Here is a 23750-nt window from a genome sequence, read left to right on the forward strand (position 1 = left end):
AGTTTCATTCTGTAACTGATATTCCATAATAAATGTACGCCGTTGGAAAAGGACGTGCGCGTCTGTCCAATATCGATCGACAAATCGCAATCGAAGTTTAATGAGACGAGAAGCAAACAAATCAAAACAAACAAAGGAAAGAAAGAAAAGACAGAAAAAAAAACAAACAAAAAAAATCAAACCATTTAAGTAAAAACACGATATTTTTAAAATTATTATTCAAGTTTTATCAATACTACTACAGTTAATTCTCCACACACACACATATATATATATATACACATATATACACAGCTAACAGTTGTCTAAGACATAATAATACTATAGAGTCAGATATAAATCTATAAAACATTGAAGTAATGCCTCCTAAAGAAAAACCATCCAAAGAGGACATTAGAGGTCAATTATCTGACATCCAAAAGAGACTATTCACCAAGAAATCTTCAACATCAGGATCAGGATCTGGGTCAGGATCAGGATCAGGTCCGAAAAATCCTCTAAGAGAATCAAATAGTCAATCATCCACACCAAGTAATGATCAAGAAAAATTTGCTAATTTTCTACCACCTATTCCTAAATCTAGCGGCGGAGAATCACTTACCGCGCCAGCTCCTACAAAGAGAACATCTCATCATAATCTATCTTTAGGTCCAGAATCTAAAGGTAATGATATGAACTTTGTGGTTGGGTTAAGTGAAAACTTGTTGACCGAGTGTCGTCGTTTAAATGCCGAAAATATAAAATACAAGAGTAAATTGAAGGCAGCATTAGATGAGATCCAGAATTTTAAAGAAGAAGCCTCACAATTACGCGATTTCAACAAATCTCAAAGTGCAAATGAACTGAATTTGAAAGATAAAAACTGGGAATTAGAGAGCAAAGTTATTAGTTTGCAAGATGAAATCAAAAACCTGAAACGTGCTTTTGATAAAGCCACACGTGAGAATTCAGAACTATCAAATCAAATCAATAATTTGAATCAAATAAATGACAAATTGGAATTAAGTAACCAATCTTTGTCCAAAAATTTAAGGGACATCAAAGTTAGCACGCAAAATGAAATTCTAGCTTTGAATGAACGAATCGAGAGTTTAAACGATGAAAATGATCAATTGCATATGCGTTTAGCAGGTGCAGATACAACCACCCAGACGCACATTGAAACTTCCAAAGATATCAGTACCAAACTGGTTGATGATAGTTCTGAAGTTGACGAGGATACCACTGAATTTGATTCGATTTTGAAGGAATTGCAACCATGTGATATCCCAGACTCCAATCCAGCCAACCCACAATTGGAAATTGATACCTTGAGATCAACATTGCAACATTCCAATAGAACAATTGCAAAATTGAGATCTTCCATGCTTAAATATAGAAAAGTTGAACAACAAGCTTCATTTTCACAACAACAAAGAACACCAATGAAATTGGGCTCAAGTGGTAAACCAAAATTAAGAGCATCAAAAAGTGAGCTCACTCAATCCAGTAGAAATTCCATGATGATTTCTCCATCTCGAAAGGATTCTAAATTTTTAATTCTTGACAATGAAGATAATACCACTCGTACTGATGATGGTGATGATGATGTTGACGAAGAAACAGAACCTTTCCCAACTGAAGGAGGCAAATGGGAAGACTTTTTTGGTGATGATGTTGATCCTTCTGCTGCTACTCCTTCGAAATTGTTGCCTAAGAAAATATCGGCCGACTCAGATACTGAATCAACCCATAGTCGAAGCATGAATGTAACTGTTGCAACTGGCGACTATAATATTCCATACTTGGTAGAATCGTCTGATTCTGATAGTGAATCTGGCATGCTTGACGAAGACTCACCATCCAAAAAACCGGCTAGGTCATTGACATTATCCAAGGAATTAGAGCAATCAAATGACTTGCGAAACAAACATATTCAAGATTATGCTGCTTCCAATAACTTGGTTCTTGTTCCATTTGATGAATTGGAAAAATTAAAGACAATAGATGATGCCAAGTTGCTCTCTATGGCACAAGAAAAGGGCTATCACTTGCTTACCACCAAAGAGTACGAAGAGTTGATGTCTGAAGAAGAAATGAGAAAGAAACTTGAATCCAAGGGTCTCGTGACGCTTCCTCAAGATGAATATAATACTATGTCCGACAAATTGAAGAGCCCCGATAAAGAATTTATCACCGAGAAAGCCAATGCCATGGGATTGATTGTTTCATCCACTGAGGTTTACGATTCATTGGTCAAAAATTCAACCGATCCATCAATAGATCACCTTACCGAAATGGCCAATGCCAAGGATTTGACAGTAATCGCCAATGAAGAATTGGACCATTTAAAGAATCCAACCATTGAAGAGGTTTCTGAGTTTGCAGCTAACTGGAATTCAAAAGTTATCACCAATGATGAGTACAGTTCATTGACTGATCCTAGTGTCGATACAATAAAGGAAAGAGCAACCGAACACAACATGGTGGTGTTGCCAGAAGAAGAACACACAAGGTTGGTGAAACCATCTTTAGAATCATTATCATCTCATGCATTATCCCATAAACATGTTCTTGTTGAAGGAGCAGAATTAGAGCTGTTGAAGAAATTAGCTCATGAACCAAGCTTGCACCACGTTAAGTTAAATGCTGATAAGTTGAATTTAATCACCATGTCAAAATCAGACTACACAACATTATTTAAGTCCGCCAATGAACCTTCAATTACCCAGTTGAAGACTAAAGCTGGCGATTTGGGTTACACTGTGATCAAACAAGATGAATACGATACTATGACAGACAGTATTCTTCATCCAAAGGTCGAATCAGTTGCTGAAAAGCTTCCTGACTATAAGATTGTCCCAGTGAATGATTATAACGATTTAATCAAGCTAGCACATGAACCCGAGTTCTCACACATTGAATCTAAAGCCAAAAACTATGACCATCAATTAGTCAAGAATGACGATTTGGAAAAATTAAACAATCCAAGTTTGGATACCCTTCGTAACAAAGCTGGTTCTTTGGGTCATGAAATTATCGATAAGTCAGAGCTTGTTGATCTCCAAACCAGAGCAAATGATCCTGATGTTGAACATATCAAGTCGGTTGCTGAAAAGATTGATTATTCAGTTGTACCAAATGCCGAATTAGAACAGTTGCACAGACCAACTTTGGAAACAATAAGTAATAAGGCTTTAGAATTGGATCATAAGATCATTCCACTGAATGAATACCAAGAATTGTATCAATTGGCACACAAACCTAGTATTGAACATATTTCTTCAAAAGCAAAGGAAACCAATCATAAATTACTTCCAAATGAAGAGGTTGAAAACTTGCAAGAGTTGGCTTATAATTTCAGTGTTCAAAGATTAAGAGATTTGGCCAAGAAGAAGGACTGCTCTGTTGTTGATAACAAAGAATTGGACTCCTTGAAAAATCCATCCATTGAAAGAGTTCAAGATATTGGTAAATCATTAGGTTACGCAGTGATTGCAGATGATGAATTGAATTCTTTGAAGAAACCTACACTCGAAGCTATTCAAGCCAGAGCTCATGAGTTGAATCATGCTGTGGTTAGTAATGATGAATTAAACTCATTGCACAATCCAGATCTCGAGACTATTAAATCAAGAGCTGCAGAATTAAACCATAATGTTATCGCGAATGATGAATACAATGAATTGAAACAATTAGCTCATGAACCAAGTATAGATCATATTCAAACCAAGTCAAAGAGTCTCGGCTTTATTCCAGTCAAGGAAAGTGATCATGAAGAGTTGCAAAGTTTGGCACACCATCCAGATGTTGAACATATAACTGAAAAAGCTAAAGTACATGGTTTGGTACCAGTGAAGGACGAAGAACTCTCGCAATTGAAGGTATTGGCACACGAACCAACTTTAGACCATATTATTGAGAAATCACGTGCACATGGTCATGTTCCAGTTGAGGAAACTGAACTTCTGAAATTAAAGACTCTTGCTCATGAACCGGAATTGGATCATATAATTGAAAAATCTAAGAACCATGGCTATATACCAGTGAAGGAATCAGAATATAGTGAGTTGACCCAATTGGCTAATGAACCAACTATTGATCATATCCGTCTGAAGTCGACACAATTAGGTTATGTCCCAGTTAAGGAAGACGACTGGGAAAGATTACAAGAATTGGCTAACCACCCAGACTTGAAGCATATTGAAGACAAGTCGAAAGAGTTGGGTTACATACCTGTCAAAGAAGAAGAGTTCAACGAAATGAAGCAAATTGTTGACAAGCCAACTATTGATCACATCATCAAGAAGTCAGGAGAGTTGGGATATGTTCCAGTACAAGAACACGAGTTAGAAGAGTTGCGCCACCCAACCAAGGAACACGTTGAGGAATTAGCAACAGGTTATAATTTGGTTGCAGTACCGAAGGATAAATACCAAGAATTGGAGTCAACTGTTAACGAACCTACTATTGATTTTATAAAGACCAAAGCCGAGTCGTTGGGTTCTGTTGTTGTTGCCAAAGAAGAATATGAAAAACCAAGTCTTGACGAATTGAAATCGAAGTCAGCAATTCATGATCATGTCATCATTCCTCATGAAGAATTAGCAGAATATAAATCTATTATTGAAAGCCCAACACATGATTACTTGCACGAAAAACTGGCATCAAAGGGATTAAAGATCATAGAGAACAAGGATTATGAGGACTTGCACGAGAAAGCACATACTCCAAAGGAATCCCATTTAGCAGAAAAAGCTGGTGCATTAGGTTTGACTTTGATTGGTGTTGATGCGTTGAAGCAATTGAATGATAAAGTTGACAACCCTGCCAAGGAATATCTTATTGAAAAAGCCAAGTACCAAGATTTGTCAGTTGTTGAAAATGAAAAATTATCGGAGTTGGAGAAATTAGCATACTCTCCAGATATTGCTCATATTGAACTGGTTGCTCTGAAACAGGATGCGACTGTCTTGCTGAATAGTGAACATAAAGAATTAGTGAAGAATGCAACTGATCCATCTGTCGAACACATTAAATCAGTTGCAGGGGCCAAACAGTTGACTGTTTTGGATAATGATGCTTTTGCTGATTTGACACAGAGGGCAGATAATCCTTCGATTGAACAACTCACAGAAGCTGCCAAGAAGAGAGAATGTGTTGTTGTTCCAGACAATGAATACACCAAATTGGTTAATCCAAGTTCTGAACAAGTAACATCCATGGGTTCCAAATTAGGATTGGCAGTTGTTCCATCAACAGAATATACAACCATGAAAGAAAGCATTGAGAAACCAAGTTTGGAATACTTGCAAACTAAAGCGTCTGATCTTTTCAAATCAGAGATCATTTCCAGTGACAAAAAGAGGGAGTTAGAAACATTAGCTCACAAACCTGATGTTGATCATATTAGAGAAGTTGCTACATCTGTGAACCATTCTGTTGTACCTAATGACGAATTGGACAACTTGAAACAGTTGGCAAACTCTCCAGATGAGGATCATGTCAGATCCAAAGCACTTGGTTTAGGGTTGGTAACTATCCATGAGGCGGAACATAAGGAATTATTGAATCCTCCAAAATCAAAACTTGAAAGTCACGCTACTAGCATAAGTCACACATTAGTTTCGAATGAAGAAATTGATCGCTTGAAGAGATTAGAGGAAAATCCATCCAAAGAATTCATTGAGTCCAAAGCATTACAGCATGACTTGGTTACATTGTCAAGAAAGGAACACAGTGAATTGTCGACTTTGGCCAACGAACCATCGAAGGATCACATTATTAGTAAAGCCACTGCTGTTGGATTGGCTGCTATTCCTCAAGTTAAATATGATAAGATGGTTACTAAGATTGATAAGCCAAGTATTTATTACTTGAATGAGAAGGCAGCTAGTGAACACAATTCTGTTGTCATTCCACAAGTTGAATATGATTCCTTAAAGGAAAGCATAGATAAACCAGAGTGGAATTACTTGGTAGAAAAGGCAAAGTCTCACCTGGCTGTTGTTGTTAATGACAAAGAGTATAATGACTTGGTACAGCTTTCAGTTGACCCAAGCGCTACCTTCATCGAGAACAATGCTAAGAAACATGGAAATTCTGTGATTTCTACTGAAAAGTTGAATAATCTTGAACGTCTTGCTCACCACCCATCGAGAGAAGAGGTCCATGACAATGCTGATAAACTCGGGTTGGTTGTATTGGATCAAAACGATCACAAAGAGTTGACCCATAAGATTGATAATCCATCAGTTGAGTATCTTCGAGAACACGCAAGTAAGTTGAACTATACTGTAGTATCATCACCTGATTATGACAAGTTGACTACTTTGGTGGACTCACCATCGAAGGAGCATATTGAAGAGAGAGCTGAATCCGCTGGTTTAGTGGTGATTCCTAAAGAAGAATACAATCAATTGGTTGAAGAGTCAAACAATCCAGATAAATCAAGATTATCTAGTTTGGCAGATGCAAAAGGATTGTTGGTTATTGATAAAGAAGACCACCAAAAGTTGGTAGATCAAGTAAGCCATCCAACTATGGAATACTTGCGTGAACATGCTGACAGACAGAGTGCAGTTGTCATGACGATTGATGAGCACAGTAAATTGAAGAATCAAATTGACTCACCTAATACATCCTACTTGGAACAAAAATGCTCAGAAAAGAATTTGGCTGTTGTTGCTACTGCTGAATTGAACAAGCTTAGATCCATTTCAGAAGAACCAAGTATGGATTTCCTTAAAGAACATTCATTGAAATCGAACCATGAATTGATAGCCAAAGATGATCTCACAAAATTGAAATCAAGTGTAGACTCACCTAGTGAAGAGTACATTAAACAGAAAGCAGCAAAATATAATCTCGTGACTTTACCAGAAGCTGAATATGAGTCGTTATTGGAACCAACCAAAGAAGCCGTGACAGCAAATGCTTCGAAATTGGGATTAGCCACTATTGAGAAACCAGAATTGGATTTGTTGAAGAGTACAGTTGAAGAGCCTAGTGTTGAATTCATTACTGAGAAGGCTGCCAATACAGGATTCGTTGTTATTCCTAAAGGCGAATTTAATGAATTGAAATCGTCTATTGACAAGCCAACAGAGAAATATGTTGTTGACAAGGCAAAATCTTTAGGTCTCGTAACCTTGACAAACAGTGAATATGAGACATTGAATGAGAAGGCACACAAGCCAAGTAAAGATCATATTGCGTCCGTTGCTGGAATATTGGGATTATCAGTGCTTGGAAATGAAGCCCACAAGAGTTTGGTTTCTACGGCAAACACACCATCATTGGCGCATATCAAGGATAAAGCTTCCAAACATAACCACGTTGTGATTCCTGAATCCGATCATGATAAATTAATTGAAAAATCCAACAAGTCGATTGATACCATCGCTGATGAATTAGGAATGGTCGCTATAAGTAAAGATGTACATTCTGATTTGGTAAACAAATCTTCACGATCCGTAGAAGATCTTGCTCGAGAAAACGATATGGTTGTTCTTCCATCTGAAGAATATAAGGAGCTCACAACCAAGGCATCAAAGAGTTTGTCAGATATTGCAAAAGAGAACAAATTGGTTGTGATTCCAGTGAAAGACCATCAAGAGTTGATAACTAAAGCATCCAAAACATTAAATGACCACGCTGATGAGCAAGGAGCTATTGTATTATCAAATGAAGAACACACCGAATTGGTCAAAAAGGCTTCAAAGACAGCTGAAGAGCATGCCAAAGACAAAGGTATGATTTTACTCCCACTTGACGAACACGATAACTTACAGATGAAAGCATCAAGATCATTGAAGGATATTACCGAAGAGCATGGAGTGGTTGCTATTCCACACGACGAGCATCAAGATTTGATTGCCAAAGCTTCAAAGACATTGGATGATCATGCAAAAGAGCAAGGAGTGAAGATTGTTGCAACTGGTGAATATGATGATTTAGTATCAAAGGCATCAAGGACTGCAGATAAATTGGCAGAAGAAGAAGGCAAGATTGCCATTCCTCTTGAACACCATCGTGATTTGAGTGAGAGAGCTTCAAAGACGGTTCATGACCTTGCTGAAGAGCAAAACTTGGTAGTCATTGAAAAGGAGAAGCATGCTGAGTTGGTTACCAAATCAGAAAAGTCCATTGAAGATCATGCTAAGGAACATTCAATGGTTGTTATTGATCATGATGAATTACAAGAGTTAAGAGAATCTGCCACCAAACCATTGGATATTAAAGCCAAGGAATTGGGAATGTCAGTCATAGAAACTTCTGAGTTGAATGAGATGAAGAACACTATTGAGAATCCTACTCTTGAATACTTGAAAGAATGTTGCAGAAAGCACTTGCAAAAAGTTGTTCTGGAAGAAGACTACGAACACCTTCAACTGGTTGCCAATGAACCTATTGAAGAAAAAGCAAAAAGTATGGGAATGGAAGTTATTGCCGCTGATAAATTGAAGAGTCTTGAAGAATCAATTGAAAAACCAACATTGGATTATATCAAGGATAAGGCTAGTGCTCAAGGATTTAATATAGTTCATGTTGAAGATTTGAACCAAATGAAAGAACAATTAGCCAAACCAATAGAAGAACTTTCAAAGGATAAAGGGTTGGTTGCAGTGAAAGAAGATGAATACAACACATTAGTGTCAAATGCAAATGAACCTTCATTGGAATTAGTTGAACAATTTGCTGGTAAACATAATTGCGTGGTTGTTAAAGGTGACGAATATGACAAGTATTTGACCAACTACAATTCACCAGATATTGAGTTCCTTGAATTGAAAGCAAAAGACCGTGGACTTGTGGTTGTTGATGAAGCTGAATACAAAAAGACCGTTGCCACAAGCGAAGAGACTATTGAAGAAAAAGCAGAAAGAAGCAATTTACAGTTAGTACCAAAGCATGACTATGAAGAATTGATGAACAAGATTGAACATCCAACCCATGATTTCTTGGTGGAAAAGGCACATGTTTTGAATGAAGTTGTTATTCCCGAAGAAGAGTATAATAATTTGATCAAACTGGCCAATGAATCTGTTCATGATAAGGCTTTAGTTGCAGGAATGGTGGTCTTGGATAAAGATGAACATTCGAAATTGCAATCTACCCACATGACTCCATCGCTTGACTTTTTACATCTGAAATCAAAGGAACAAGGAATGTCATTGGTTAGTGAAGCTGATTTGAAAGAGTTGCAACAGAAGGTTAATAGTCCATCTATTGAACAACTTCTGGATGCTGCAGATAAACAAGGTCATGTTGTTGTTGATAAAGAACAGTTCCAAAAGATGACTGATGATTTTAACCAATCTTTGGAGGATAAGGCTAAAGCCAAAGGATTGATGGTATTGCCAGAAGATGAAGTTTTGTCATTAAAAGAAGTAAAAGACCAACCAAGTGTTGAATTCCTTAAAGAGAAATGCGATAACCAAGGATTGTTAGTGGTGAATAAAGACGAGCATGAAAAGTTGGTAAAAGAAGCAGGAACTCCTCTTGAGGATAAAGCTGCTTTAGCCAACATGGTATTGATGTCTAAAGACCAACATGATGAAATTATAAGTCCAAGCTTAGAGAGAGTTAAAGAGCACGCCCATACTCACGGTCATACATTGGTTGCTGTTGATGAATTGAACGAATTAAAGTCGAGAGCCGATGAACCAAGCATTGAAAAATTACAACAAATTGCTGAAAAGAACAACTTTACATTGGTAACCAACGATGCTCATGAGGATTTGGTTAGAAGAGCTGATGCTACGATCCAGGACAAGCTTGAAGGAACAGATTGGAAGTTGATCAAGAATGAAGAATATGATGAGTTGATTCTTAAAGCGCACCAGCCAACTATTGAAGATATCACAAAGTCTGCAGGAGCAATCGGCTTTACCGTATTGTCTATTGAAGAAGCAGATAAGATGAAAAAGAGGTTGAACCAACCATTAGATGAATTAGCTGCTGAAGCAGGATTGGTAATGGTTACGAAAGAGGCACACGATTCAATGACTGCACAGTTAGAACAGCCTTTGGTTGAAAAGGCTGCTGCTGAAGGATTCGAATTGATTAACAAGGACGAATTAGAAGCAATCAAGATATCTGCCGCCCAACTGGCCGAAGAAAAAGCAAAGAATGATGGCAAGATTGTTATTTCACAAGAGTCATATGATGAATTGGTCAGAGAAAGAGATTTGCTTGATGCTAAGTTTGCTGGTGTCAATATAAGTACTGGAGACGAACTGGCCATTGCCAATGTGAAGGACCAATTTAAGACCTTGGGATTTACTGTCGTTCCTAATGAGCATGTGAAGACTGTACGTACTTCAAAATCATTCAGTTCTGAATCAGATCAATACCATGATGCCGAAGAGTCGTTTGTGCTTTCTGAAGAAGAGTTGACTAATTCTGCATCGAAATTAGGAATGGTGGTTATATCTAAGAGTGAATACGAAAAGTTGTCGCATGCTGATGAACAAAAAGTTCGTGGATTAGCTGCTGGATTGTCGTTGTCGGTCATTGCTGAAGTGGAATTGCTTAAATGGAAACAATCATTAGCTGCTAAAGATGATGAGATTTACAGTTTAGCAAAAGAAAGGGACACTAAAGCTAGTGAGATTGAGAAATTGATCCAAGAAAGAGATGCTAGTGTTAAGGCATTAGAAGATGAACAAGCTGTGTCAGATGCTGCTTTGAAATTGTCGATTTTACCAATCCCTGAATCACAGTATATCAGCACCACAGCTCATCCAAAACCAGAGGCTACAAATGTGAAAGTGGTACCAACAAGTTACTTCAACCAATTGCTCAAGTTAAAGGCGATGTCCCTTGAGAAGTGTTCTGATGAACTTTTCAAACAGCATGCTGAGAAACGTGGTTTCATTCGTAAGGATGAGATTACTCCAGTTATAGCTTCCACAGCACAATTTAAATCGAGTCCAGCCTCACAACAAAGAGACTCTTTTGATCTGAGCAACAGAATCACACCACCTTCAAACCTCATTGCTAGACAGCGCCAGACAACACCTGGGTCCTCTAGAAATAGTTCTGGTGGTAGCGTTACAAGAGGTGTTGGTCCTGGTATACCACAGTCGACTTCTGTTGTTTCACATTTGTCCGAACAATCGGCTCCAGATTCACTTAGATCCAATGCCATATTCTCGATGGCCACAGATGTGTCTTTGACAGATAAATCAATGATTCCTGCAATCACACAAGTTGTTATTGGTGAGTATTTATTCAAGTATTACCGTCGTTTGGGTCCATTTAAAGTTATTAGTGAAACCAGACATGAACGATACTTCTGGGTTCATCCATATTCGTTAACACTTTATTGGTCTGAAAATAATCCAAGTTTGGCCAATCCATCCCAGGTTAGAACTAGAGCTGCTGCTATCATTGGTGTTGAGAGTGTTGAAGATAATAACCCATTACCAACTGGCTTATACTATAAGAGTATTATTGTTCATTCTACTGATAGATCGATCAAGATTACATGTGCAACTAGACAAAGACACAATATTTGGTACAATGCCTTACGTTACTTGATCAACAGAAACATTGACGATTTGACTATTGATGAAGACACAAATGCTGAAATCATTTCACAACAAATAAGTTCAGATGAAGGTGGTTTACATCCTCCACCAGTTAAATCTGAATCACAAAGAAATTTGGAGACATTGATGGATACAGGTGACAGACGTGCTTATCCAAGACCAAGAAGAATAAACTCGACCCCACTTGCATCACAACCATCATCACCAACATCAAGACTTTCAAGATTCCTGTCATTAAGAAGATTATAGGTGGTAAAGACGGGTAACTTATTTAAAACGAGTGTACATTAGAATTTTTAAAAGACGTAATTTATTTAATATTATTAATTTTGTTTGTCCATTCTTGTAGAATTTACTCTGGCAATAACCCGAGTTAACCTAACTTAGAAGAATAAGGTTTTTAAATGGGGAGGGGGGCTGATTAAACCAGTTGAGAAAAATACTCTAAATTAACATCCCGACTTGAATGCCGAAAATAACAATCCCGGTACAACATGTTTGTCATGTATTAAGCTTGAACCCCCTAAGTAGTGTAGACAACAATATAGAGTATTCCGATATGTAGTGTGTCGTTCAAAAGTTGTTATGGCTTTTATATGTTAATAAATGTAAGCAATTATGTGGAGATTTGCAGAGAGCAAGCAACCACTTAAATGGTATGATTTATTTCAAGTCCAACATATAATATATATCTTTGTTGGCATTGTTCAAAGAGATCATGCATGGTTTATACGGAGCAATAGGATCGGATTTTGTTATTTTGTTTCCATACCGACCTGAACCCTTTCATATCTTTGAAGAAAAATATCATACAAACTTTGTTGTTGCGGACTTTATTATTTGGCAATCGTGTTGGTTAAGAGCAAAAGGTAAGTTAAACACACAAATTAGAAATAAAGGCTAGTTGAAAGCCCGCAAGTGTTATAAGCCAAACTATTGTATATATCCCACCCACGTTTTACTCAATGAATCATAGCAATCTTCCCAACAATTAAACGGAAACGACCAATTGCTATGACGTGACAAAAAAATTATCTATTGCCTTTACAGTTCGGCTGCACCGCGCACTCACACACACACACAAGGCGATAACAATATAAATTAGTGCGATGCGCACGACCTCATAGATAGGCAGAAAAAAAAAAGTGAAAAAAAAGAAACTCAATCTACAATGGTGATGCGGTGATATCCACATGTGGGTCGTGCTTAAATTTTAGTATTGATAAATTGAAATCTACCAGTAACTTACATGTTTTCTTACCAGAATCACCTTTAGACTCTTATAGATCACCAAACAGTATTTTTTATATATGTTCATACAATAATGGGTCTTGCATTTCGACATGTTAATTACTTGGGGTATGGTATCTACAATGATATCAAAAGTAGATTACCGCATTATGCATCTGATTTCAAAGATGCTTACAATTATAGAGTCATACCGTCTACAACATTTATATTCTTCACAAATTTATTACCAGCTATAGCATTTGCCCAGGATATGTTTGACAAAACAGATCATGCATATGGAGTTAATGAAGTGCTAATGCTGAGTGCAATGGCAGGTGTGGTTTTTGGATTATTATCTGGTCAACCATTATGTATAGTTGGTGTTACTGGTCCAATTTCGATTTTCAGTTATACAGTTTATGAGTTGATGCAACCAAGAGGAACACCGTATTTCCCATTCATGTGTTGGATATACCTTTGGTCCATGGTATTTCATATCATTATCGCCGTGGGAAATTACATTTCGTTTATGAGAATTATCAGTCTTTATTCATGTGATATCTTTGGATTCTTTATAAATATGGTTTATATTCAAAAGGGTATTCAAATAATAAGTAACCAATTTGACGAAGTTGATCTTGCTAGCGGTTACTGTTCCGTAATGATTGCTTTGTTGATGGTTATCTGTGGTGTTGGATCATCAATTTTTGGAAACAACTTACATTATTTCAAACCATGGGTTAGAAAAGTATTCACAGATTATGGTGTCGTAGCGCTGGTGATATTTTTCACCGGGTTTATCCATTTTGGTGGGAAACTTGATGACACAACATTGGCAAAGTTACCTATAACCCAAGCATTCCAACCAACTAAAAGTGGAGATACAAGACCACACGGTTGGTTCATTCATTTTTGGCCTGGAGAGAATATATCTGTGGGGGACGTTTTCTTGGCCATTCCATTTGCCATATTATTGACATTCTTATTCTATTTTGATCACAATGTTTCATCGTTAATGTGCCAACTGAAAGAATATCCGTTAACAAAACCTGCTGCATTTCACTGGGATTTCTTGTTATTGGGAATCACTACTGGTGTTGCTGGAATAATGGGTATACCACCTCCAAATGGATTAATTCCTCAGGCTCCACTACACACTGATTCTTTGGTGGTGTATGACAGTTCAGGTAAAAAGTTGTCAGTTGTTGAACAGAGAGTGACTAATACATTACAGGGAGCCATGACATTTGTAATGATGTCTCGTCCATTTTTGGTTCTTCTAGGATTAGTACCTCAAGCTGTACTTTCGGGATTGTTTTTCATTATGGCTATTGGTGGGTTGCATGGTAATATTGTTACCAACAGAATAAGATATTGCCTTTTAGACAAAGATTATATAGAGAATGATCCCCTGTGTCCAGATGTATGGAAAGATATACACAAGCTTCCGACCAAGAAGTGGTTTTATATTTATACTGTGCTAGAAGTACTTGGTGGAGTTGCCGAATTCATTATTACATTGACTAAAGGGGCAGTTGGGTTTCCAGGGGTTTTGTTATTCCTCGCGTTTTGTGCTAAATGGATATGGCCGTTATTTATTCCAAAGGAAGAATTAGCTAGACTTGACGGAGAGGTTGCTGATGAGTTCATTATTAGAAATTTTACCGTAGCTTCAGATGAAAAGGAAAGAAGGAAAAAAACAAAGAATGAAGATGTGGAGAAGGATATTGCGAGTGATTTCCAAGAGACCTCAAATACATTAAATCACAGGAATAATAGTATCTATTCCTCATCAAGCTGAGTGACAGTTAATACCGAGGAATAGTCTCTTTGTCAACAATTTGTTTATTAGGTTGAGAAAATTAAGGAAAGAGGAAGTTCCCCAATGCTTTAACCTTTTGACTATACAGTCACCTGCACATACTTGCATTTAATAAATATACACACATATATAATTTGACACAATTTCTCACTAGACGAACTTCGCCCCACGGAGCGACTCATATCCACAAAGTCATGTATTACAATTTTGCTAATAAAGTGGCCATTGTAACAGGTGGTATATCTGGAATTGGTTTGTCAACAACAATCAAATTGCTTCGAAGTGGAGCCAAAGTTGTTATTGGTGACTATAAGCACGAGTCAGAAATCGATACAACATTGAATTATCTTGAAGATGAAGTTCCAGAGAACCACAACTTCAAATTTTTGAGAACAGATGTGAGTAGCTACCAAGATAATATAAACTTAGTTGATTTCACCTTGGACCAATATAAAGATTTGGACTATGCTGTTGCAAATGCAGCTAGTTCGGAAAAGTTAATACCGGGTGCTGATGATAGTTTTGAACTGTTTGCAAAGAGCATAGATGTTAATTTGAACTCAGTCTTTTCATTGAACCAGCTTGCGATTAATTATTGGGAAGAATTCAATAGAACCGGTTCAATCGTGAATGTGAGCTCAATATTGGGGATAGTGGGAACAAATTGTCTTGCCAGTCACTGTGCGGCAAAGGGTGGTGTGAACTTATTGACAAAAGCATTAGCATTAGATTATGCTAAGAAAGGGATCAGAATTAACTCTGTATGCCCAGGTTATATCCACACTCCATTGCTTGAAAATTCAAACTTAGATGTTGATGAGTTGATTGAGAAACATCCCATTGGAAGGTTAGGCAAACCTAATGAGATTGCAAATGCAATTGCATTTTTATTATCTGATGAAGCATCATTTATCACTGGAACATCTTTGGTAGTAGACGGTGGTTATACTGCTCAGTAGGTGGTTTGTTTCACTAAGTAGTTATGTCGCAAAAATATTATGTCGTGTTAAGTTGCAATGTCGGTCTCTAGATTATTCTCCTTCAAGAAAATTTCAATGAAAAGATTCTGTTCACATTTTTTTTTTTCTCAAGTTTTTTTTTTTTTTTTTTTTTAGTATTGATTTCCAACCTGAAAACATACAAAGCAACTTTGATAACTACAGAATGGATAACAGGAGGGTTTATAAGTCGTATAGGGAAAAACTATCTAATAATGATAATGGGTTCAAACCTTATTCATTGATAACTGGAAAATTGAAGAGTTTGTTTCAGCTCAAAAAATCATCCCCATCGAATGATGAGAATCAATCATCAGCTTCAAGTATAGCAACAACGAAAGTGAATGAATCTACTGGGGCCACACCACTGTTTATAAAACCATTCAAATTCCCAGAACCGAAATTATCTGAAACATTACCCACTAACAAAAATTTTAAGTTACCAGGGTCATTTACCATTGTCTCACCAAAAGTGAAGAAACAACCACTGCATCAATTCGACGCTACTATGATATCAAGTAGATCGGGTCGTGTACAATCCACTACTGAATTAAACGAAGATGCCTCAATGAATGATGATGGTGATGGTGATGCCGATGTTACGGCAAATGAGGCATTGTCGAATTTTTTCAAAAGAAAGGGAGATAAACCACTAAATGATATTGAATATGAAGGAGTTATGGCATTGATATCGAAGTCAAGGTCAGGAACACCAATGAGAAAGAGAGTAATGTCTGAATCATTCTTTGATCAACCACAAAGAAAAAAGACCAAGAATGATACCGTGGGACATGATGTTGGACAAGAGCAAAAGACATTGATACACGATGCTTCCAACATCAGCTTCAACACATCAGAATACAAACCAAGCTACCATACTGTTCATAATGATACATTTGACAGAAGCCATAATCAATCATATAACAATACTACTTCAATGATCCCTTCAATAAAGAGAGTCTACCAATTTTCAGGATTACCTTCGCCATACTCAACAAGAATTAGACCTCCAAGTTCGTCAAGAAGACCACAAAGGGTTAGAGGGGATATAGACAGATCAATTAACGCCACAATGACTGATACTAGTATTAACAATACACTGGCTAATAAAACCCACGAATTTAAGAGTGAAACGTCTAAGTTATTGTTATCAATTCTAGATGGAAAAGGGGGTCCTGAAGTTCCCGAAGCAGAGGAAGATGAGTCACAAAAGGGTGCTTTTAAGTTTGTTAATCCATATTCTAAAAACGGACGTAGAGTTATATCGCGATCCAAGAAAACCCCGGCTGCAAACGCAACTGTTGCAAAACCAAAAACATCCATTTCTATTACAGCAAACGATATTGAAGAAACTATATCATATGACAAATCAGAAAAGTTACCAGAAGAGCCTAAAGATGCATCCATTGAGAAACAATTGGATAAGAAACTGGCCGATAAAGAAAATGGCAGCACGACTCCAGCAAAAGTTGCTGAAACCACCAAAACAAGTACCGTCGTGGAAGACAAAGCACCTCCAGCCACAAGCACACAAAGCACATTTTCATTCAAACCAATTAGCAATGGTTCACTGTTTTCTAGCAAATCGTCATCTGAAAGTACCAAGAAGATTGAAGAACAAACGAAACCAACTTTTTCATTCCCAACCACTAATAAATCGAACAAGCCAGAGAAAGAGTCTAATACAGGAATTGATAAATTTGCAACCGAATTTGTATTCCCTGATGTTGACATTAAGAAAGTTGCTATTGATTCAAATAAAGTTGATGATTTCAAGTCATTATTCCAATTTTAGAGATATTTAATTTGAGCTCATAACTACTTTTGTGTACAGATTATTATTATTATTATTATTTTGTTTGTAAATGTTTTATACTCGATAATTGCATAGATATTATTATATTCACCAAAAATAACACTAATAAATAAAAGAAGAAGAAGAAGTAAACAACTAGACTCACATTGTTATACAAGTATCACCAATTTAAACTCAATTTTTCACCGCCCACTAAATATAAAACATGGTGTTTCGGATATTTGGCGCTATGCCATCACCTAGTTTTGCATTTGCTCGTTCTATTGGAGAAGATCCCAAAGTTGTGTCTTTGGCAAAACCATAAATGTAATCCCTTCCACGAGTACAAAGTAAGTCTGCATAATAAGCAGCAGGAACAATTTTGACACTTTTTGTAGCTCTGCTAAATGTGTGACATAAATTATAAGTGATTCTTTGAATTTGATCCGAAGTATAGTTATTTTCATCATGTAAAACATAATAATGTGCAGAGACACCAGTTCCTTGTAATGCTTGCTGAGATTGAATGTAAAAATCAAAATACGCTTGCGATGTAATATCTCTGTCAACAGTTGTTCCCGGTATAACATTCTCATAGCTTTGAACAGCCACTACTTTGTTTGTTCGTGGATCCTTTGCATTTTTCTCTAATGGAATGAATCTAGTATGGTGTCTCTTTACAACAATCATAAAAGTTATAGTTGGTGAATATTTTGGCACCTTCTTGGACCTACCATACTCCGCAAATGCAGCCTTAATCTTTGATAATTCTTCTTTCAAAACAGTATAGTATTGTCCCTCAGACACTCCATCACGATAAAACAATACCTTGGAAGGTAACTTTTTCACTTTATTATGGAAATTTTCCAATCTTTCAAGAACCATTCCTTTAATATCCTTGATAACTTCTTGCCCACCAGATTGAATTCGAATTGAACCTGGGAATTTGTTGAAAATGCCATCCTCACTTGCCACACAAGCAGCAATTGAAACTGATTCATGATTTATTTGTCCAGTTGGATGGGTAACATCAGCTCCAAGAATCATAATAGGGACACCATTCTTATCAACTAAACTGGCACTATCTTGGTGTGACAATTTGTGGTTTGAACCACCCAATTTAATGTTCACTTTCATGGCCATTTGTGCATAAGTCATAGTATCAAACGAGCCTCTTCTTTGCTTGATAAATACACTTAAAATAGAACAACTGTTAAGAATACCAACCTTTAAATCACAAACTCTTTTCACAGACAAATAATAGGTTGTATCGCTTCTCGGTAACAAAACTAAAAGATAATCACATTTGTCTTGTGACTTGGCCTTTTTGAATATACTTGTCAAAGTTGCCTCCAATCCAGCTTGAGTTTTCACACTTTCATGCTGTAAATCAACAGAGTATTTTCTGAAGTCATGTCCATTATTAGACTTGCGAATAGGGATACCTAATCTGCCAAGCTCGGATAAAAAAAGTGGAACCGCTGAAGAAAATGCTCCGATTTTCTCCTTAGTGACTGAACCATCCTTCAAAAGACAAATTCCAAAAAGGTATTGCTTAGCTCTTGCAGGCTCAACGAATTGAAAATTTTCAAGATTCCAGTTACCTTTTTTAGTTTCATTTTTCCCATTAGCAGGAACATCTCTGTAAGTTACCTTTTGGTTCTTTGCATACTCGATTGTTGGAGCACTCAATACTCTTGCTGGGACAACAGTAAATTTCTGGTCTATGGTACCAAAATCAACTTGTTTCTGGAACAAATTGCTGTTAGCCAGAGCAATTAATTTAGCTCTTTCCATTGGCCTTGAAGCTGTAATTTTAATAATCTTTGCCGGATCAGCCAATTCACCTTTATACTGCTGATTTGGCATAATCAAACCAAGTTCCATAGGCAAATATGCTTCCAGACTAATTTTTATCAATGGTAACTTGGGGTACTTTAAACTAATCGACCATCTCTGCTTGAAGTATTGTTTCACAGTAACTAATTTATCATCAGAGTCCTTAAATTTCAATGTCTCTGAATTATCTTTGAAATTGAAACCCAAGATTGCCTTTGCAGAAGCCTTTGGTAGATATTGACGACGAATCTTAACACCTTTCATAAATTGCTCAGATTTTCTGATATCTCTTTCCGTTGGCAACCCTTTAAGGTTCAAAAATTCAGCAATCAAATCCAAAACATTCATCTGATCACCATTGCTTTTCACTGATTTATAGAATATAGCTGGCGTAGGATTAAGGTTAACCTGAATGTTGTCAAATGAGCATCTAACTGAAGCAAAAGTGCCCATGACGAGATACAAGCCTTTTTCTAATTCATGTTTTTTGGTACTTTTATCAATTAAAAAGAACTTATTCGATCCAATTCCAACAACATGGTTGTTTTGCAATACCTGAGATCCAATCACAGAAACTAATGCATTTGTGTACTCCGCAGTTTCTTGAAAATCGGTAGTGTACTTTTTCAACTGGGTATAATTGATCAAGTCATTGAAGTTCAATACTTTGATGAATTTCACTTTCAAGTGAACGGTTTTCTTCTCACCACTGACAGTAATTTCAATTGGGTAAACAACCACATCCTCAATTGGTAATGGAATACTAGAATACATGTTGTTGAAATCACGATAATAGATTTGAGATCTCTTGGATTTAAACGGCTCCAAGTCAAACAAGTACCGTTCCACAGCTTGTTTAGTGGTTAGCCTAGTTTTCACATTGGAACCAATTTCCAATTCAACACGGTACGAATACAATTTCAATCCAGTAACATTGTACTTGAAATAGTTAACACCAACCTTGGTGTTGACACCGGCACTGCCGTATGAGCTTCTCAATAAAATTGAATAAGGATCACTCTTGATTTCATTGGCAAACTTTTTCTTATAGGAGTTCACAGCTGGAATGCTATCTTGTTTAGGGGTAACAATTTTTGCAAATTCTACTGCACCACTCATCTTTATTTCGTTGGATCGGTACAGTGCACGTGCTAACAAGCCCCTAGTCGTTGAAAGATAGCGTAATTGTTTATACAAAGCTGGCAATTGAGGTGGTTGTCAAATTCCTCCTTATAGAGATATGTGATCGTAGAATATATAGCAAATGAACAAGAAAGCTAGCTATGTGGGGGACAAACCTAATTAAATACAAATTCAGGGAGGTTTTCAATTTCATCTTTCTCCCCCTGTATAAATTTTCTGGTGATACATATTCCATAAATCCGATTGAACAGAGAGGAGAAAAGTTAAAAAGTTAAATGAAACAATGAATAATTTATAATTCTCCGTCATGTCAACCTTACCCCTATTGTAAATTCTCAATATATATTAACAACTGGGAAGGTATATCAAGATACAGAACAGAGAAAGTCAAATTTAAAGAAAGCAAACAAATCTAGTACACGATAAATCCTATCTGATGATTATGAAAACATATTACCCCCCTCCAAATGGTTTTCTTTTTTTGTTGAAGAACTTTATATCTTATCTAATGGGAACTCTTTGTATTGTGTTACAATTTTGTATTTCCCCGATTACACGCCACGAGAATTGTACCCACGTGACACCATTTTCCCCGATCGTTTAGTCTACTTTTATACGAAGCGTCGCGCTGTACACGAGAGTCGCGCGACGTAAACCACGAAGAACGAACTGAGAGACCGTTGAAAAATAAATACAAAAGAGAAAAAAAAAAAAATTTCAGTATAGTAGTACGATATTTCTTCTACTTAAACCGGTGATATATTCTTTATTTAAACAACCATGAGTGAAATCGAAAACAAACTCAAGTCTGTATTGATTATTGGAGGTACCGGATTTCTTGGTCTTCATTTAATTGAACAATTTTATAGACATTGTCCTGATGTTTCTATTAACGTATTTGATATACGCCCATTACCAGAAAAGATATCAAAGTATTTCACATTTGATCCGTCTAAAATTACATTCTTCCAAGGGGATTTAACTTCAGAAAGTGATGTTGCTGATGCCATCACTAAATCCAAATGTGATGTTATTGTCCATACTGCCTCACCAATGCATGGTTTACCACAAGAGATTTATGAGAAAGTCAATGTCAGAGGTACTAATAATTTGATTGATGTCGCTAAAAAATTACACGTCAAAGCATTAGTTTATACTTCCTCAGCTGGTGTTATTTTCAATGGGCAAGATGTCATCAATGGTGATGAAACATGGCCATATCCAGAAGTCCACATGGATGGTTACAATGAAACCAAGGCAGCAGCTGAAACTGCGGTGATGAATGCCAATGATAATAATGGTTTACGTACTGTATGTTTGCGTCCAGCCGGTATATTTGGTCCAGGAGATCGTCAATTAGTTCCAGGGTTGAGAGCCAGTGCAAAATTGGGACAACTGAAGTTCCAATTGGGAGATAACAACAACTTGTTTGATTGGTCTTATGCTGGTAATGTTGCTGATGCCCATGTTTTGGCTGCACAAAAGGTTTTAGATCCAGAAACAAGGGATCCTATCAGTGGAGAAACATTTTTTGTTACCAATGATTCACCAACCTACTTCTGGACTTTGGCAAGAACTGTGTGGAAGAGTGATGGTTACATCGACAATTACTACATCAAGTTGCCAAGACCAGTAGCATTGGGTGTAAGTTACATCAGTGAATTTGTTGCAAAGAATCTCTTGAAGAAAGAACCTGGTCTCACACCATTTAGAGTTAAGATTGTTTGTGCTATCAGATATCATAACATTACCAAGGCAAAGAAATTATTAGGATATAAACCAGCTGTCGACTTAGAAACTGGTATTAGATATACCTTGGACTGGATGAATGAAGATTTGGAATAGCCTACAAGTGTATCCATGTACGTATATATAGCTCCATTCTATGAACAAATACATAAAAGTAAAAGACGCAATAATCGTAATAAAATACCATTAATGCCAATATAAAATCTAGAATGGGCTGGGGAAGGGATTTCTTCAGAAGGATAGAAATATTTAATAATAGCTAGCTAATACATTGCAATAATAACTATGCTAATTAGTATTGCGAAAATCACTCTATTAACAGAATGTAAGTAAGACAATGCATCTGATGACTTTGAAAGTTCCTGAACCACAGAAATGTTTGAAATATTAGAATAGTTTTGAACAGGAGTGACTTCTTTATCAATTACCAACTTTATCTTCTTTTTAATGAATTGTTCTTGCAGGACATGTTCTTTCAACCCATCAATTTTATTAAACACTTTGCTCTTTAAACTAGCATCAAATTTTTCATCTTCCTCAAGAACTTGATCGACAGATTTGGATCCTTTCTTTTTAGAAACAACAGTAGACTCGTCTGTTTTCTTGAATGGCAATGAGCAAGCATTAACGTCACTCAATTGAGAACAATCCAGAAGTAGTACAGTTAAAAAGTTAGTCAGTGGATTTCCTGGACATAGATGATAACAGTCTTGATTAATCAGCTGTAATGCGCAACATTCACATGCCAAATCGTCTGGTTTGCATTGGTCAAGCTGGTGTAACAAATCATTACAACAAGATGATAATTTAACTAAATCATTGGCTTGACATTGTGGAATTTTACGTGGATTTGGATTCATGTAAGTTCCGAATTCATCATTAACAATCAATGAACTGACAGGTAAGACTAAGCAAACAAGAAACCACAGTAAATATAACCTTAATGTGAGACTATGGTGTGATTGGACCATTTTTTGACGTAAAAATAAGTAATAATGAAATCAAGAAGATAAGTGATGTTATAAGAAAAGAAGTAAAAAAAAAGGTAGATACAAGAATTAATTTAGATATGAGATGTTGCTGTACTTTTTGGTCTTGCTGCAAAATATGAAAAAAAACGTACTTGCGCATACGCAAATAATTTTCTATTACATTATCAATGGTATAACATTATTTATTGTATAGTATTGTAGAGATTGGATATACCGTAGAGGTTGAGGTGTATCATAAATTGTTTCATCATGACAGCTTGTTTTCGCTTAACAGCGATATCAAATAAACACATGCAAATTTGAAAAATAACAATATGATTATCTCCTTTCGTTAACTAGTATTCAAACCAAATGCTGGAGGGTGACTTCGGGTGGTTTATATACCTGCCAAAGTTCAATTGAACGTTTCCTGATTAAATTTTCTAGTTGTTTTACTTTTTTTTTCACATTGTATTACAAATTCGCCAAACTAGTCAGAAGTCATAGAGATATTCCTGCAGTGATTTAATCCTATAGTAACTAAAAAACTATAGAAAGCCCATAGAAATCTGTTTAGCAAAAAAAATTTGATTTTTAGCATTGATTACGATTGTCAAATCGTTCCCGCCAAATCTCAACCCAAAGTCAAGTTCACTTTGAAAGCGT

The 23750-nt window shown here is 36.5% G+C and overlaps 7 protein-coding genes across 7 annotated transcripts; 5 read left to right on the forward strand and 2 right to left on the reverse strand. All coding sequences in view use genetic code 12, as the record gives it.

The window, feature by feature from the left end:
• Positions 1–359: 359 nt before the first annotated feature.
• On the forward strand, positions 360–11786 carry CTRG_04036 (uncharacterized protein; the record flags this gene model as incomplete). Its single annotated transcript, XM_002549693.1, has 1 exon — positions 360–11786. The coding sequence occupies one exon, from the start codon at positions 360–362 to the stop codon at positions 11784–11786; it is 11427 nt and encodes a 3808-aa protein (XP_002549739.1).
• Positions 11787–12861: 1075 nt separating this feature from the next.
• Positions 12862–14568, forward strand: CTRG_04037 (uncharacterized protein; the record flags this gene model as incomplete). Its single annotated transcript, XM_002549694.1, has 1 exon — positions 12862–14568. One exon carries the CDS (start codon positions 12862–12864, stop codon positions 14566–14568), a length of 1707 nt encoding a protein of 568 aa, XP_002549740.1.
• Positions 14569–14783: 215 nt separating this feature from the next.
• Positions 14784–15548, forward strand: CTRG_04038 (uncharacterized protein; the record flags this gene model as incomplete). The annotated part of the gene is made up of 1 exon (XM_002549695.1): positions 14784–15548. One exon carries the CDS (start codon positions 14784–14786, stop codon positions 15546–15548), a length of 765 nt encoding a protein of 254 aa, XP_002549741.1.
• Positions 15549–15753: 205 nt separating this feature from the next.
• On the forward strand, positions 15754–17382 carry NUP60 (FG-nucleoporin; the record flags this gene model as incomplete). Its single annotated transcript, XM_002549696.1, has 1 exon — positions 15754–17382. The coding sequence occupies one exon, from the start codon at positions 15754–15756 to the stop codon at positions 17380–17382; it is 1629 nt and encodes a 542-aa protein (XP_002549742.1).
• Positions 17383–17595: 213 nt separating this feature from the next.
• Positions 17596–20340, reverse strand: AGO1 (Ago1p; the record flags this gene model as incomplete). Its single annotated transcript, XM_002549697.1, has 1 exon — positions 17596–20340. The coding sequence occupies one exon, from the start codon at positions 20338–20340 to the stop codon at positions 17596–17598; it is 2745 nt and encodes a 914-aa protein (XP_002549743.1).
• Positions 20341–21144: 804 nt separating this feature from the next.
• On the forward strand, positions 21145–22209 carry ERG26 (sterol-4-alpha-carboxylate 3-dehydrogenase (decarboxylating); the record flags this gene model as incomplete). Its single annotated transcript, XM_002549698.1, has 1 exon — positions 21145–22209. One exon carries the CDS (start codon positions 21145–21147, stop codon positions 22207–22209), a length of 1065 nt encoding a protein of 354 aa, XP_002549744.1.
• Positions 22210–22376: 167 nt separating this feature from the next.
• PGA43 (Pga43p) lies at positions 22377–23084 on the reverse strand (the record flags this gene model as incomplete). The annotated part of the gene is made up of 1 exon (XM_002549699.1): positions 22377–23084. One exon carries the CDS (start codon positions 23082–23084, stop codon positions 22377–22379), a length of 708 nt encoding a protein of 235 aa, XP_002549745.1.
• Positions 23085–23750: the final 666 nt, after the last annotated feature.

Source organism: Candida tropicalis (assembly GCF_000006335.3).
Source record: "Candida tropicalis MYA-3404 genomic scaffold supercont3.5, whole genome shotgun sequence".
Lineage (NCBI taxonomy): Eukaryota > Fungi > Ascomycota > Pichiomycetes > Serinales > Debaryomycetaceae > Candida > Candida tropicalis.